Raw genomic sequence first — 18013 nt, 5'->3', positions numbered from 1 at the left:
AGCTACAATTTGGGAGAGGAGCAGCGGAGCGTCTCTCAGGGGGGCGGGACGTCGGGAGCCGAGGTATTGAATTGCACTCATTGCACTGATTTTGTGCAGTATTTTTGCAGTATTTTTTGATGCAACTTTTCTACTTCTGTTATTTGCTGTTGTTTCTAAAAAAAAAAAATTTCATAACGATACAGCTTTCATTGATTTATTTCAAACTTGAAACTTTGTTTAGCCTGTAAGGTCTAAAAAGAAAAAATTAAAAAAAAAATTAATCGAATCGAATCGTGGTGTATTCTTGAGTATCGAAAATAATCAAATCGTTGGGTCAGGAAATCGATACTGAATCGAATCTCCATGATGGGTGTGATTTACACCCCTAGTCAATACATGTAACCATGGTATGAGTTTACAGCAAAATGCAACAACCGTCCAGTCGATAAATGTGACTTGATTTAATCAGTGTTAAAAGAAAATTTACACCGAAACATAAACTGAATTTGACAGCATTGTTTGATAATTTTTGGTAAGATTGTATGATTTAAATTATCTGATTCATAAAACACCTTAAGATGACTTGCTGAGAACTGTTACTTTATAAACATAATTGAAATTAATTTTAAAGTTAAAATTATAAATATTTCTGATAAAGTTTAATTCAATAAAGTAACTCTAGGTTTTTAGAGTAGTTAAAAGCTGTGTTCAAGTACAATCCAATGCACAATACTCCTGCAAGTACATATTTAGCCTTTTATTAAATTTTCTTAAGAAATTGCAACCAACTAATCAAACTAGTAACACCCCACTAGAGCTGCAACTAATGATTATTTTGCTAATCGATTAATCTCTCAATTATTTAACAATAATTAAGTGTTTTTGCTATCCTATTAATAATCTGCTCTGTAGGATTAAAGGAGGGAATCATTTCTTTGGAAATTTTTAGGAAATTTTTTTTTTGTGCATTATCCCAGGTTGCACCACGCTCTTTTAAATCCATTTTATAAAATAAAAGTCTTGAGAAGATTTTGATTGTTGCTGTTATTGTTCGTCTGTTTTATGTCGGTTGGTGAGCAACTTACTGATGTGAATTACCGCCAACTACTGGAAGCTGACTGGATATAGGAGATGATGCGGTCTGCTCCTGCACCCTTTACTATCCGAGAACCGAGCCAGAATTGAATCGCACCGAGCCCTACTGATGCACTAGTACTAGTTTAGCGCGGTTCATTTGTGTCTGGCATGGTCTGGTTCAGTTTGCCATTTACACTCAATAATTATCTCATGGTCCGGTCCAGTTTGCCATTTACACTCAATAATTATCCCAGTTACTGTGCTGTGACCGCTCTCGGGAAGCTTTCAAAAGGGTAGTGTAAATGGGCATTTGAATATTACTGTCAGGTGTGTACAGTCATGCCACAATCCTGACACAATCCTTATTAAAGTTACACATTCTGGTTCTGATTTTACTGATCCAATAACGCCGCTTCTAGGTGGAATGATGGTTCTGAGAAACCTTTTGACCTGAGTGTTGGAGACAGCCATTAACATCATAACATCAAACCAGCAGAAGGAGCCGGTCCCGCCTGCTGCTTGGTTTCCTGCAGCCTGAATGAAATCAGAAAAAAAAAAAAGCATCTGGAGCCTCAAAGAGAAGGCAGTGCCCCATAATTGCCCCCCACCAATCAGACGCTATTGTTCTTAGCAGTGGAGCCAGAAGACCCAACGAGACCCTTCCAGTCATCTGGGTTAATCAGTTAACATGCAGCCATCCCTCATATGGGACACCATGTGCATAGATGGAAATATGAATGAGGAGAGTGAAGTAGAGGCTGCATTTCTCCATCTGTGAAAGTTTTTGATATTTTAGCCCACAGGACATAGTGAAGGTCTCCATCCAGCATTTTTATATCCATTATCTGAATCTAATTTAATTAGAGTTCTAAGAGCGGTGCATTTCCTTCTGAACAAGGATCAGTTTGTTTCCCCCTACATATCCAATTTGACATTAATAGATTTAAGCCCATTTAAATGTCTTTATATGGAAATGTGATTGTTTAAATGCTGCAGAGAATTATGTCTACTAACGTAAATCAAAGTCTATTGATTCTTTATGCTTCTATGGACCTAAACAAGAATTACAACCTGCAGAATTAAATTAGATGATAATTTATAAATTAGTATAAATGATTTGAAGATTTTTGACGCTTACCTCCAACATTTCTCAGAAAACCAAGAGATAAACTCATAAGCAATATTTATACACATGGGTATAAATGAGAAATTTGTTGAACAGGATTTCTCATCACTTGGATTGACCTGGTGGTAAACATTTACTAAGAGGGATTTTTAAATTGTGTTATTTGATTAGGAGGTGTAGCTCTCCAAGCGAAAAGCTGAAACGTTGGTGCATCTCTGGTTTTGCCTTAGGTACTGATGGACATCCTTCAGATAGTTAGTCTATAGCAGCTGTATAATGCTCCGTTATGGATGAAGTCTGGAAATTATCTTTATTCACTTCTTGTCTAGTTATTTCAGTCACTTCTAGGGGCGACAGTGGCGTCAGATCAAGGAGTTTGCCCTGAAATTGAGGTTTTGATAGTTAAAGCCCTGGCTCCAGCTTTCAATGCCGTTGTCTCCTTGGGCAAGACACTTCACCTGCATTGTCTACTGATGGTGGTCAGAGGGTCCGGTGGCGCCAGTGTACGGCAGCCTGGCTTCTGTCAGTGAGCCCCAGGGCAGCTGTGGCTACATTGTAGTTTGCAACCATCAGTGTGTGCCTAAATGGGGGAATGACTGAATGTAGTGTAAGGTGCTTCGGTCAAGTCTCCTTTACTTGGAAAAGCTCTATATAAGTACAGGCCATTAACCATTTCATCTTTTTAAGGCTGGTTGAAACCTTGCAAATCTGGACTGAGTTTTCAGCTCCTTGTTGAGGCTAAAGTAATTATTTGTATTTCTTTATCAAGTCATGTATTACTGGTTGACAGAACACTGGTTTGTGTCTGATTTATCATTAGTTAAGAGCATGAAATGGCCAAACAAAATAATACTTTAAAGATTTCTTTATAAGTCAGTGTTGTCCAGAGACATCATTCAAAACACAGGAACCAAGTGAAATCTATGCATTTCAAGGACTGTAGAAACCCAATGTAGGTGAGTTGGAGATAGAGTTGAACAACCCCTGTCTACATACTACAATGGACATTACTGAAAAATAAATAAAAAAAAACATACAAAGGTTCTCATAAAAAAAAAAAAAAACTGAGAAAAACAGAAGAACTATTGACCAAGTCTAAATAGATTAATTTTAGCTTCTAAGGAAGTGAAATCTAAAACAACAATCAAAATCAAGACAAACTCCCCTGATCATTGTTCCATGTTTTACGTTGACCTCCCTGCTCCTGCCCCACCATCTGACAGATTTACAGAAGGAGTAAATCTGTAAATAGTCTAAGCCAGTCTGCTCCTTTTGTACAGTATGGACTGTATATCCGAAAAAACACCTTCGCCTTTAATCCAGCTTTCTCCGTTTTTCATTACAACTACCGACATAGCAGTGCTCTGACCATATGAGACTAAAAAATAATTTAAAAAAAAGGCAACAAACCAAAAGTTTGCTAACTTTGCATTTGGTACCTTTATAAGAAAAAAAGAAAAAAAGAAAAAAAGAAAGGAAAGGAAGGAGAAAGGACAGCAGAGATGATGAGACTGAAAAGATGCATGGAAGGCAATACAACATCCACATAATAATTGATCTAAAACTGCTTAATTGTTAAATTCCAGTGAAATAAAACATCTTTTGCAGTGAACCCTTTCAGGTTGGCAACAAAACGAGCCCCAATTAACCAACTTTTCACTGAAGGGTTCTGGTTCAAAACATTTATTGAGACAAGAATGAAGTCCCTGTGAACCTGGTTATTCTAAGAAGGCTTTGGCACAATGGAGCTGAACACAAGACCTCTGAGAGCTGCTTCTTCTTTCAGCCCTTTCCTTCCTCCCTTTTCTGAACCTCTCCAGTTACTAACCCGATTTTCCCGCAGTGAAAAGTCACCTGCTTTTCATTTCTGGGGTCGGAGAGTGGGGGACACCCCAGGCATTCAAGCCCCCCCACTCCATTCTTTCTCTCCTTCCCCCCGCTGCATTTCATCTCAGTGGAGGTGGATCCCAGGAGGAAATTACTCAGTCATCCAGAAATAAAGACTAGAGAAAATCCCTTCTTCCTCAGACCATCAGCTCGAGGTGAAAACACAGCCATCGTTTAGTCAAAGTTCCCAGGATTAGGGCCTCATTCATGTTTCTGAGCACTGAACAGTGATGACAGCAGAGCTAATGTTTAGATAGTTAAAATCACAAGTTGTAACCTTATTTTGTGAGCTCCGAACAAATTTGATTCAATTAAGATCGTTTTTATGTTAAGAGTGAAAAAGGAAATTTTTTCTTTAAGTAAAACGCAACCTATTTAAACTGAATAAAGTCATTAAAATATCAGTTAAGATTGAAGTATAGCAAACTTCCATGTCTATTCTGGGACAATGAAGGGATTTTCTTTTCTATTCTATTCTATTCTATTCTATTCTATTCTATTCTATTCTTCTATCCCCTGCCATTAGGGGTTAATTAGAGATGACCTGATATAAAAATCTGTGATTTTCAGGATGAACAGGAAAACTTGCATTACATTTCAAATATTAGAGTTACATATACGGTTACAGAAAACTTTAAAGATGGGGTGAAACGTTTAATACAGTGATCTCCTGTGGTTAATTACTGCAATACTAGAGTCTTAAGATACTCAAATACTAATGATTAAATATAAAGCATTTTTAAAAAGAAAAAGGTTCTTTTTTGGGTTCTGTTTTTTGCCCATACCAAACCAGGAAGTGTACTGTCACTTCAAGACATTGCCAACCCAACATGGAGGATAAACACACTGAAACGGATAGCAATATTCGACAAAAATACTAATGAACCTTTGTCAAGTGAACGTATTTGAACGGATGACGAACAGAATCCAGTTGTTCAACAGGCACTGCAGCTGATGCCCCTTATTTTGGGCCAGACACCTCGTTGTCGGAGGAAAATGACGTTTTAGGCCACTCAAAGACCCCACTATCCTCTTGAGAGCAATGCAATGCATATCCATGTCATCACAGACAACAGCAGAAATTCATCACTAAGAACCAAAACACAATCTCGTCTATCAGAGGCGAATGCTCGCTTCTGGTAGATGACAGAAATATCCCGGTGTGACGTCACAGATTATGGGGTCTCGGCCGAAGCATTTGGTTTCTAAGGCGGTTGCTATGGCAATTTCTAGGATTTGGCCGAACAATATGATTATTTATTTATTTATTTTTGCCATTTGTTAATAATAACCATCCAGTCCTCGCTGTGAAAAAAAACTTTATTTCTTTTTTAATTAAGGAAAAATCCAATCATGTTGTTACAGTATTCTTTTGAGATTCAGTCCAATTTCTAAAACAATAATTTAGGTTTTTCCAATTGCCATAAAATTTGAACCCAGACAAGGTGAGCTATTAGAGCTTGCCTGTTATAGCCTTTACAACTAGAAGAAACCAGCTCAATCTAATTTGTAGCTAAATACAACCAACCGTATGATTTTATGTCTAAACCAGTGTGTTTTAAATATTTACATTACAAAAAAATCAGTTCTGCCTTTCAACTCTTTGATTTGATCACACCTTGGATTTTATAATATTTAATCATCACAGAATAAGAGATGCACCAATCCAATACTTGGATTGGGTATCGGCTCAAATATTGACCATCGGGTGTTGGATGGATGACGTTGATCCAGCATTCCAATCCAGTCGTTTTCATTTCTATACACAAAAATACATTTAAAGCAATCTAGTCTCTTAAATTTTATGATGTGATGAAGTTTTGCTGGATCTGCCACTGCAGCAGAGGGCTCCATGCTTATGAGAAATTTGTAACTCTTTACTCAAACCAAATTTGGCCTTTTTTATTTCTGTCTAGAACCCATTTATAACAAGGTGACACGATTAACTCCTGGCCTGGATTCAGCTATGCGTTTGAACGTCTTACAACAAATTTCATATAAAGCAGGATATTAAACTTCGGTTTGATTTGTTTTCAGAGAAAATCTACCAGATCGTTGAAGATAAGATTTCTGTTTAAAGAAAACAAAGCTCTAGACAGTTTTCCAAGTATTGTATTAAGCACCCAAAGAAAATAAATGGTGCCTGCAGAACATAAATGAGCGCGAGCTCCTAATAAACAGGGCACTTGTGCCAAAAATGTTGATTTGAAAGGATGAAAAGGGTTTAATCTGTGGTATTTAAAGTTGTAGAGCCAAAGGAAACGAGACTGTTCCTCTCATCGTGTTGTTAAAGGCAGCCCAACAGCACAGCTGAAACCAGAACTTTCAGTTCAGGACAAAAATTTAAATAATTATCAAATCCTCTCTCTTTCACACGGCAGCACAGCATGAAGCCATCAGCTCAACTCTCTGGACTCTCTGGGTTCACAGCTAAATAAATGTGACTGCAGGGGGTCTTAAATCACATCCCGTGTTAAAGGTTACCATGCCAATCTAGCCTTTATCGATGGAGGGCCGTCTGCTGACAGGTCAGACCAATCAGGCCAAGAAAAACTCTGCTTCCTCAAACAATCCAGGTTGTACTGCAGACAAAGTGAGCTTTGGGGCACCTATTAGTCTTTATCTTTGCAAAAAACAACACATGCTCCATCTCTATTTTTGTCTTAGTAGATTTTAAAGTTTAACTTGGCAGATAAATTCTTCTTTGGCAGGAAAGAAAAGTCGGACTCTACAAGCAGATGTGAAGCTTTTTTCAGGCTTACAATAGCTTTGCTGCATCCATGAGGTTTGAACACATCCATAAAAGGTAAGTTTTCAATATCAAATGTTAGGATGTTAAAGCCTAAAGCTTGTTTCAGAACCACGCAATGTGCTTTGGCTTCTTATCGTTGTGGTTATAAAACTCTGTCAGGAGAACATTTAATTAGACCAATACCTCTGATACTTCGTCAGAGTGTCCAATTCAGAACAACACAAACACATTTCAATGGTGAGTAAAAATGTTTTTTCATTTAAGCCCAAAAATAACCAAATAATATTATTCCTATCTCAATTTTAAATCTTTAGGGTGTGAATGCAGCTAATTAAAGTACAACTTTCTAATGGTCTCCAAAGCATTATGTCGTTTTAAAACATTTTCAAGGCTCCAAAATAGTAATGCCAGCTAAAAGAGGAAGCTGCATTATCCATCCATTTTCTGGCACCCTTATCCCAGGCAGGGTCGCGAGGGGTGCTGGTACCTATCTCCAGCTGTCTATGGGCGAGAGGCGGGGTACACCGTGGACAGGTTTCCAGTTCTTCGCAGGGCAACACAGAGACAAACATTCACGCGCACACTCACAGAGACTTTAGAGAAGCCAATTAACCTCACAGTTATGTTTTTGGACTGTGGGAGGAAGCTGGAGTACCCGGAGAGAAGCCATGCATGCACAGAGAGAACATGCAAACATCATGCAGAAAGACCCCGGGCAGGGACTCAAACCCGGAACCTTCTTGCTGCAAGGCAACAGTGTTAACCAGTGTTCCATTGAGCAGCCCCGGTATCAAAAGAACTAGACAGCACTATGCAGAGTGGAGGTAGAGGGGGAAATCTGTAACAGCAAAAAGGTCACCAAGAACTGCTTTGCTACTAAAGACATCTATGCAGGAAACAGGTGAGCTCTGTGGAGGATAAAATAATTCTCCACAAGAAAAAATTTCTGTAAGAAACTCTTTTCCTCAAAGAACAAACAAAAAATGGGAACCTTAGATTTAAAGGAAGGAGAAACTCATGACTAAGGGAATTTACTGCAGCTATGAGCATTGGCTTCAACAGTCGACAGCCAGACCATTAAGCTTAAAGGAGGGAGTTATTTGTGAGACTAACATGTATGTTAAAAAAAAAAAGATTCTCACCAATATTTAGCTATAGCAACATCATTGGTTTAGAAACAGAAAAAAAATAAATGATTAAAATTCAGGAAGTATACACTGTAAGCAGACAGTGGCAGTCCCATAAAGCTGACAGGCTGCTAACAAGTTAAAAAGACAAAGCAGGTCATTCTGAAGGCTCCTGCATGATTGTTTACTTACGTAGCATTAGCCACTAGGACGCTAACAGCTGTTGGAAGAGAGGTTGTAGTTTCCTTCTGCATTAAGCAAAGATAAAAAGTCTTCCTTGTATAGTTATAAAGCTCAAAGTACAGCTACATTAAACTGTTTATGCTCTTCAGTTGTTGTGCTTGCACTGCCTTCTCTGGATAAAACTCCTAATTATAAAAAAGAAAAGTAAATTAATATGGTGCTAAAGTTAAATCATTTTCAAACTGTAATACTAACCAACTACCTAAAATTAATTTTACAGAAATTATCATTAGAATAACTAATCCAAGTTTACTCGACAACAGAAGTGCATACAGAAATCTTGAAAAAACAAAAAAAACAAAATCTATTATAAGTAACAGCATAGAATCACATTAGACAGAATTTGCCCTGGAGACAGTCCCATGTGTTTGTGCCTTGGAAGATCATTGACGCCTCTTAAACCTGTCATATATTTATTAAGGCTTGAAAAATACTGGAAGGATAAATTTTCCTAATCATTTCTACAATCTTTCAGATTCCAAAAAGCAAATTATTAGCAGAAAAAAAACAGTTTTCTTAGGTTTTTAAGGCCATGATTTCCTTAGTGCTATTACTGCCCTCTATTTTCCTGGGGATATTGATGTATCCAAGTAATAATAGCAAACACACAATACAGAAGAGATAAGAGGTTTTGTGTTTGGAGCATCCCAATTGATCTCAGCAAAACTCAATCAGTCCATTAGTTGGCTTTTATTGGCAAAGACTGTAGCCACAAGGATGGTACACAGCAGTTTATTTGTATCCATTTAGGCAACTTTTACTGTGTTTCTATACAGGTGGATACTGTGTATTTTGAAGTTGTGGTTTGTCAGACAATCCTGAAAATGAATGGAGTATTAGGTGTTTTCTCCCCAATTATAGAAATTAAGATTTAAGAGAATAATCCAGGAATTTACTCCAGTGAAGTCTGCAACCTTATAAGTAGCTTATAGATGTCTAAGGTTCTAGTGAACAAAAAATATGGTTAGAATCCGTGACACACTTGAAAATTATTAACAAGCAAATATATAATAGCTCCTGTTTAATGAGTTTCTCTCCACACAGGCCAACAGCCCAAGGTGAGAAAAGTGTGGAGGCAATAAATTTATATCTGTGTAATCAAATCATCATAATAAACTTTACTCTATTTAAACTGGAAGTAAAATAGTCAAGAATTTACTGCTGACATTAGCAAATTTGGTTCTGACCAATGTATAGTTTATTTGTAATCGACACCCTCAACATATTCCTTACCTTTAATGTTTAAAGGTTTATTTCAGTACAAAGAGAGGGTCTCATCTTAATCCTTCAGTTTATTTGTGGATCAAACTTTTAGTACTTTAAGTAGTCGTCCAACTGATCAGAAGGCAGATCAGGCCAAACTACCAGTCACACAAATCATGAGTGTATAAAACCATTATCAAATGCAACACAATGAAACATAATTATGTCGCTATTCCATTATACAGACCGATCATGAAAAGCCATTATACTCCTAGATCACTGTGCAGTTTAAAAAGCATCAGTGAAGTATTTTATTGCATTTTGTTTCATGTCTGGGCTCCAAGGTCGAGTAGTTTCAGACCACACCATGAGTTTCCTGCTGGTTGTCAAACCTTAATTATTACCAGATGAAAACATCTCCGAAGCAGCCAGTAAAACCACTCATACTAATACTCCAGTAGTAAAACATTTCACTCCCTTTGTACTTAACAATTTTCATCAATTTCACGCTAAACCGTCATATGGGGACACACATATGGGGTCATCCTTTCCTCATCAAATTCACTCAGAAAAGGGTTTATATTCTAGTACAAGGAGGATCTGAAAATATTGTTGAAAAAATGTTATTGGATATCCAAATAGGAGACGCAGCAAACATGTGACCTGATCAGATGATGCTTAACTTACTTTTTTAATTAATATTAAATTTAAAATGCCATTAATACAATGTCCCTATGATAAAACACAGTGGCAGCATATTGCTTTGGGGACAATTTTCTTTAAGCAGGAAAATGTTGACATGACTTGGGTTGAGTTTCACCTTCTTTCATGACAATGACCCTAAACATTAGGCCACAGCTACAATGGAATGGTTTAGATTGAAACAGATTGGCCTAGTCAAAGTCCTGGTCAAATCTTTAAAAACCTGCAGATGCTTTCTATCCAAAGTGGTTGAACTTTAGCGACAGATAGACACCTAAATTTAATGGATTCTCTGGTTGAAAAAGAAAACTTTTTAGGAAAATTTATGTTATATCAATTAATCGTTAGCATAACGATAAGATCTGTCAACTTTAGATTATTCTGTTAATCAATAACTTGCGTCTCTAGTGAAAGCTTTACTTTTGATCAGATTCATCCTCTCTTCCAGATCCATTCCTATGAGGGGGGTTTAGGGTAAATCGGATGTGTTAAGGACAGGAAATAAAGAGAGGCGGATCTCAATGGACCTTGCAGAAGGTCAAAGGGTCAAGTACAGGTTCTGCTTTTTGGAGGACAATAAGACAATGATGTGGAGTTGTGGGAATAGGGGCCATTAGGCACCAAAGGGTCTTCTTACACAACAAAGCCTACAATTAAAACTCTAACCCCACATTAGTAATTATAGTCAAACAGGTGAAAATTACACAGTGTGCTTTTATCTGTCGGAGCCTTAGATTCAATCACCCGACTTAAGAATGGAGATCAAGAAAATGTCACCTTTTCTATTAAAAAAGACCAAATAGACCAAGATTCTTGTTTTCTGACAGATTAAGGTGGAACATACACAGAGTCTAAATCCGATCTACAAAACCTTCAGGCTGTGGGAGGGTTGAGGCAAATGTGCCTAGTGGAGCGTGGACAAAGCTGGGGGTCTGCTCAGGAGTGAAAGTGGGTGGGAGTAGGAGACAAAGCTCAACAAGTTGCATAAATCAAAGGAGCAAATGTTAACCTCCCCTTATTCTGTTTCTTTATACATTTCAAAACACACCAGCAAGAGAACACATGCCATCAGCCACGCAGGGATGAAAAATCCCCGTAATAACCCAGCTCACCATAAATGAATGAGCATTTAGAAAGAGACCGCATCACCGAAACCTATGATTGCTGTGAAACAATGGGTCAGAATAAACCCTGATGTTAAGACTATGTGATTTCTAATGGGTTCTGCATGTGGAGCTCTCATCTTAAAACAGGAGGTCGGGTCAGTGAGGAGGGGGGGATCAAAGTAACTCTAGAGAGGGGAACCAAGGTTTTAAAGGAGATTACAGAGTGTGGGAAAGAAGCAACATGTGGGGACGGTGGGAAGGAACAGTCCTGAGAAGGATGGGCGACGGTAAGAGCCCAGATCAGGACTGCAGCACATGTTGCTTTATGCATCTGTAAAGTTTCCAAATTCAAATTAATCTGGAGGATTTCACCTTAAAAATGATTTCTATTAGATGAACCAACAGTTTCTAAACACATGGTTTGGAGCCACGCAATAACTCAAGTTTTAAACCATTATTTGATTACCGACAGCAGTTTGTGAAATCAACACCTTTTTTAGTCTTTTGGCACAAATCTGACAATCAGGTGAAACAATAACCTCCTGAAAGTCAACAGCATCAGAGCGACCTTTAAAAACTCCCTCTGAGCAAAAAGTGGCTTTGATTTATTTTCAGGTCGTCTCTGAGAAACCTGATAAATATCTGTAAACCCCTTTTTGGCATTCATTAATTATTCACCGTGTTTTGTGGGGAGGAAGCTCTCCATCAAGGCCTCTCTTTACGCTGCCTGTTTATTTTGCGCCGACTGTTCACCTAAAGCTGCTTCTGTTTTAATTTCCTGGATCCTTCAAGAGGTTTCTGCCATTTCCCTGGGCTTTATGTGGGATTTTCTCTCTGCTAAAGGATAAATCTCCTTTTATCCAGAACTATCCTTTCTTCTAAAGCTCAGAGTTAAGGAGTGGATACCTTCTGGTTCTTTAGCGTGGTTCTTTTCCTGGATGTGGAACTTGCCTTCCATTCTAATATTACCTCCATCTTTCCATTATAATGCCTCTTTATAAAGACATGTGCAGCTGTGTTCACCTTTTCAGCTGCTAAGTTGGAAAGGGGGCCAAGCACTTTTAATAAAATGTCTGAGTATTGAGAGTTTGAACACTGTCCCCAAACCTCATCTTTTGTTTTTTATATTAAAAAAACAAAAGAAGAGAGGAAAGAGAGAGAGAGTATCATTTATCTACAGGTAGACCAAAGCATCCGCCAGACGACATTTTTCTTTGCCATGCCTTGAGGTCACATGAAGGGCATGCATTGCCTCACTCTCCATTTGAAAACTAAATAAAACTAGTTTTATTTGCTAAAGTTATAGTAAAGGATTTTTTGCAAATTTTTGAAAAGACCTGCCCTCTCCACTTTAAAACAAAATGCACATGCACAACCCTGTACCCGCTCCCTATAGGGAACTCTTATCAAACGTGTGTGAGAGCGTGCAAGAGCCCATTTCTCCTCGTGCACGCTGTTTAAAAGTTGCTTTTTGCTCGCTCATACAAGTTTACTTTTTAAAAGATTTGCAATTTTTCCACTACAGTATGTCAGCCTCACCACCAGTAAGTGAACATGGAGACGAGCATGTAGGACGGTCTTATGTAAACATATCATTACAATGATTGACAATTAGGAGGACTACTTATTTTGATGATCCATCCAGAAAAAGAACATCCTCCACTATACCTTTAAATGTTTTAAGGTTTATTTTGGTTTCTTTTTTGCTGGCATTTAGTTTGTTATTGTCATTTTTAATCATGTAAAAGGAGGAAAAAAAGGAAAAATTGGCCCAGAAAAAAGACGAAGGCACTGATAGACTGATCTGCCGTATCAGAATCAGCCTGAAAAAAACTCCATTGGTCACTTTTTCTCTCAAGGAGCCATCATGTGCACCAGGTCCTCACGCCCTTTCAGACTCACTGAGGAGACACAGAAGGCTTGTTTGTCCACTTTAAGTGTTTAATTGTCCGAGTTTTGGGAGGTCTTTTGGAAGTGCAAGCTAAATGTAATTTAATATAATGTCCATAGTGTCGTTAAGGATTCAAAACTATGATTTAACCTTGATTTAAAACAATTTACAAAATGTTGCAGTTAAAATAAACACAAATATGAGTTGATGTCCTTTAACTGTTTGGAGAAAATTATAACGCAAAACCTCCTAACCAGAAGCGTGTATCGGGTCAGTATGGAAATGCATTCAGAGCTCTGATGTTGTTTCATGCCAAGGTACAGCTTTAAGAGAGACGTATAACTACACAGATCATCACCTCTAAACTAACAAACCTGCTCTCCATCTCCATTCATACCTGGGACACTAACAGACATGAATCTGAGGCGATTAAATAGCTATTTGGGCAAAATGTATAAGATATAAAAATTATCCCATAGTTACAGAAAAGTGTCATTTAAACTGTTGAGGTGTCTCAAGACTGTTGTAAAAGCACTTAGTTTGCTTTGTTCTTTTTATCTAAACCCTAAAGAGGAGGAAGGAAAGAAGGATGGAAGGTGTCTCCAAATTAAAGAGATTTTAGCACCAAACAAAGATCTGGCCATTAACACGCAGGCTCAGATTGAACCTCGCCCCTTTAAGTGAGCCCGCTTTGTCACACAGCGCTCTGATCCAGTCAATCAGTGACCCACGGCTTAGCCGGGGGGCTTTGAGCTTCTTTTACGACTGAACCCCCTCCTTCACCTCGCCTACCATTCCTCAAAAGGAAGAATGGTAATTAACTGATGAAGAGCTCAGTAAGATTATCCAGTCTCCACGCCGAGCGCCTGTGGTGCGTAGTCGTGTCCCCGAGGAGCACAGCCCAATGAGGAAGGATGGATCTGAATGGTCCTTTCAGATCCATCCTCTTTCATTTTCTGTCGGGCTCTGAAAGTGGGGATTAGCATGCAACACGAACGTGGCTTCATATCAGCACAAACTTAATGTTTATGGACAGAATAATAGGACCCAGTCCAAACATGGTAACACAGATCATCACAGAGCGGATCAGAGCTCCCAGGACACAAGGGCATACACAAACCGCCCCCGACCATGAGCAGGAACCAAGGGCAGATTAAATTATGCAGCAGGAAGCAAAAATAGTCTGGAGTTCCAACCAAGAGCCGAGCGGCTGGGGACGTATGAAGGGTGTAAGGAGCCAAGTTGGGACCATGAAGTTTGTTCTAAAAAAAACTAAAAAAAAAAAAGAAATTGAAGCAGCATAAAAAGAACTGAAACTCAAAAAAAAATTTGTTTCAACAAATTTTCAGTTTCACATTTTTTTTTCAGTTATATTCCTTTTGTTATAAACTATTACCCTCTCCTCTGGCCTGTGGGTGGGGCTTAGATGACAGGATTTGGAAAGATGACTGACAGCTTAGGTCCCTCAACTAAATGTTCAAAACTGCTGCATTCAGGAATACTGGGAATTACAAATGCCTGTAAAGGATCAGCTCCCCCCTAAGATAAGCACCACTAAAGTGTTTTTTTAAGGGTGTCCCGATCCAACATTAAAATCAGATATCTGTCCGATGTTAGCCAAAAAACTAATATCGGATTATATCAGTATCTAAAATCTCTAAAAAATGAAATGGTGATACAGAAACTCTGCTTTAGTTCAAAGTTTATGTCACTTGATCAAGCATTTTCTAAGATAATACATACTAAATAAGTAATAAAAGCTGTGTTAATATTGATCGGGTTAGGTTCTCAAAGCTGCGATATCTGTATCGTATCGGGAATCAAAAATGGGCATCAAGACATCCCTCATTTACTGTATGCGGTTGGTTTCAAAAAGTAATTTACAAGCTTCAGAAAATCTGAACATTTCATTAGTTTCATATATTTTTCTTGCTGTATATTTTTTTATTTTCATTTTTTTAACCAGTTTCCAAATAATTATTCAGCATTAAATAAGCTCAACACATTCTTTAAAAGCCATTTGAAATACTTTTCTTACATTGTCAAGAGGGATTTTAAAGAGTTTCCAGGCAGATACACAAAGTAAAAATGATGACATCATGTTCTCTTGATTTCCAAGATAAAGTCATAAACATCAAACCACATATACACATGGTCAGTGATGTTTATTTGGAAATGCGTTCAACCCAAAAGCTTTCATGTCCTGTTCTTTTTTTGTCTAAAACTTTCTACCCATTACATTAAGGTTGGATCTTCTGGAACTTCCAGCAGCTTATTTAAATGTGTCACTATGCCAAGGCCCCCCACAGCTCAGGGTCCTAACCCTCCACCCAACCCCCGACAACACAGACCACCCATTGCATTTCCTGACCTCCTCCATTTGATCAGGCTTTCCCAAACGACCAGTGGAAAACTGTCAGCCAGCACACATCCCTGCATACTTCTCATTCCACCGTATCAGACAAACTTAGCAGAGACGCTCAGGTCAGACAGAAAGTGCTGCTCTTGCATGCATATCGATTTTAAAGTTTTCAGGTCTCACCCAGAACATGCAGGACAGACAGACCCAGGTCCGAGCCGGTCCTGCCAGAGCCGTCGGCAGGCTGAGGGATACGGACGGCATGGTGACGGACCGGAGTGATGCTGCGGCTGCTACAGCCTCCTCAGGACTAATCCGAGCAGGAGAAAAGCTGCCAAACACGGGAATGACATGACCCTTCAGGACGCAAACAGTCCTCCACGCTTCGCTCCCTGGTCTGTTCAGTCAGAGTTCCTCCAAATTATATCCTGACTGCCTCTCCTCTGAGCCTCTCCTTCCCTCTGTCGGGGGAAAGTTTCACAAAGCTTTTTCTATTCTATCTGGGGGGTTCGGGCTGCCCCTACCTCTCCACGGGAGCAGGGGGGAGGGGGTAGTCCACTTATTATCCATTTCTCTTGCACCTCCTCTCTTTCTCCGATCCTGTGTCTCCCTCCCTCTTTACCCCTCCAAGTCTCACCACTTTTAATTTCATTCATTGCCAGATCCCACCTCCTCTCTGTTCATCCCTGCAGCATCCAGGACCCCCATCCACCTCCCCTCTGAGACCATTTAAATATTTCATAAACTCAACCTTAGTTTACCCCTGAGATTAATATGCACACATTTCCCCCAGACAACAGGAAATGCAACAACAATCAATCCGTCCTATATTCTGCGTAGTTTTTAGTTGTTCAAAGTGGAAATCGTCATCATCATAATGTGTTCCAGAGAGGATTCATTTTTATTAATGAAATATATTTAAGTCAGAAATCATTGTGCTGTGTTTCAGCTTTAGGGTCACGGTTTCAAAATAATTTTGAAAGGGAAACGTATCACAAAACATGCAGTACATTTAAATTGCACCAAATTAAACTTAAATGAAACTTAAGCAGCTTCACAAGACATTCTGATTCCGATTCATATACTGGTGAACAGAATCCAAACTATCCAAACTTACCCCTTTGCACCAACAGTCTGAGGAAGTCCAGTTTAATAGCGGTTATTGTACAGTTACAACACATTCAAATTAGATCAGACAGATTTTTTTATTTGTAATTTTGTTTACACAAGTGTAAAATTTCGGGTAGAACAGCTAATATATATATATATGTATATTAATATAAACATGACTGCATATTTACAGTTCTAATTTTTTTTTTATTTCAGATCACTGGATAATTCAGTAATTGAATTAAGACAGAAATCTTTAAACAGATCCCTATCATGCACAAGCTCTGATTGTTATTTCTGATTATTTCAATTATTCCGCCTTACAGCCATTTAGAAATCCACAACTCACTTTCTCAGAACAATCAGCAAACAGTACATATTTTTTTCTTTTTTTCCATAAATGTTATGACCTATTTAGAAACACGGTAGCCCAACAGACAGTCAGTGAATCTCATGAAGATTTAGTCATAATTTCATTAAATATTTGGATCATTTAAGACCATTTGTGTTGCTGTTCCCAAAGGATTAGATGCAGCTTCTGTTTCTCCTCCATCATCATAAGGACCCAGTTCTCCACACAGGTCACTGAGGCCCATCTCTAGTGGTTGTGGGTGACAGTTGAAGATCACCCTCATCCATCATAGGATGACAAAGGAGGAAAAAAAAGCAACCGGTGATGAAGTTAGGGTGGTGTTTGCAAATAAAGCAATCAACAGAGCTGGTCTAAAGGACTTGAGAGTATGTTTCAACTATCCAGAGATCAAACTACTCAGCTCTCCAGGAGCTGTAAAAAGGTTCAAGTGGCGTTATGAGGCCTCCTTCCTGATAAAGTAGAGGAACCAAATCCTATGGTGCTTGCAGACTTGTTGATAATGTCATGGAAGATGAATTGCACACTTTAAGTGTTTTTTTTTGTCTCTCATCTCAACCTTACCTGACTCTCGAATGTATCCTGCTCCACTCTTCATGTTTGGGACCCTGGAATATGTGTGTTTTAAACACACACCAAAGGCACAAGCATTAGAGCAGCACTCCTCAAGTACCTCCGCTGCTCTGCATGTTTAAGATGCATCTCTGCTGTAGTACACCTGCTTCAAATGATTGTATGAGCTCCTCAGCAGCCAGCATGAGCTGCAGGAGCCTGTTAATTATCCCATCATATAACTCAGGTGTGTGAATAAAGGAGGCGCCTAAAACTTGCAGCGCAGCGGTACTTGAGGACCAGGATTGAGAACCACTTCATCAGAGCATTAGAGAGACTGATTAACTCAAGTCAGGTTTTTAGAATAAAGTGATACTACAGTACAAGGAGAGAAAGAAAACATGCAGGGGGAGAGCAAACAATCTCCATGTCGAAACTACCAGGCTGGAATTCAAACCCAAGACCTTCTTCCTGAAACAAACTGCGCACTGCACAGCCCTGGTAACTTTGCCTTTAAAAAAAAAAA

General features: G+C 38.7%; 1 protein-coding gene across 13 annotated transcripts in view; it reads right to left on the bottom strand.

The window, feature by feature from the left end:
* Positions 1-18013, bottom strand: part of LOC107086212 (tensin-1-like) — a 204983-nt gene that overhangs the window by 141317 nt on the left and 45653 nt on the right. The window contains exon 1 of one of the 13 annotated variants that reach the window (XM_015377002.1): positions 15639-15929. The exons of the other annotated variants lie outside the window; for them this stretch is intronic. Within the exon in view, the coding sequence (XP_015232488.1) occupies positions 15639-15719 (81 nt within the window). The 5' untranslated portion in view covers positions 15720-15929. Of the gene's footprint in view, positions 1-15638; positions 15930-18013 lie in introns of those variants that run through there. 13 annotated transcript variants of the gene reach the window in all.

This window comes from Cyprinodon variegatus, unplaced genomic scaffold (assembly GCF_000732505.1).
Source record: "Cyprinodon variegatus isolate N-32 unplaced genomic scaffold, C_variegatus-1.0 Scaffold145, whole genome shotgun sequence".
In the NCBI taxonomy this organism is placed as follows: Eukaryota; Metazoa; Chordata; class Actinopteri; order Cyprinodontiformes; family Cyprinodontidae; genus Cyprinodon; species Cyprinodon variegatus.
This window is presented reverse-complemented; position numbering and strand designations above follow the sequence as displayed.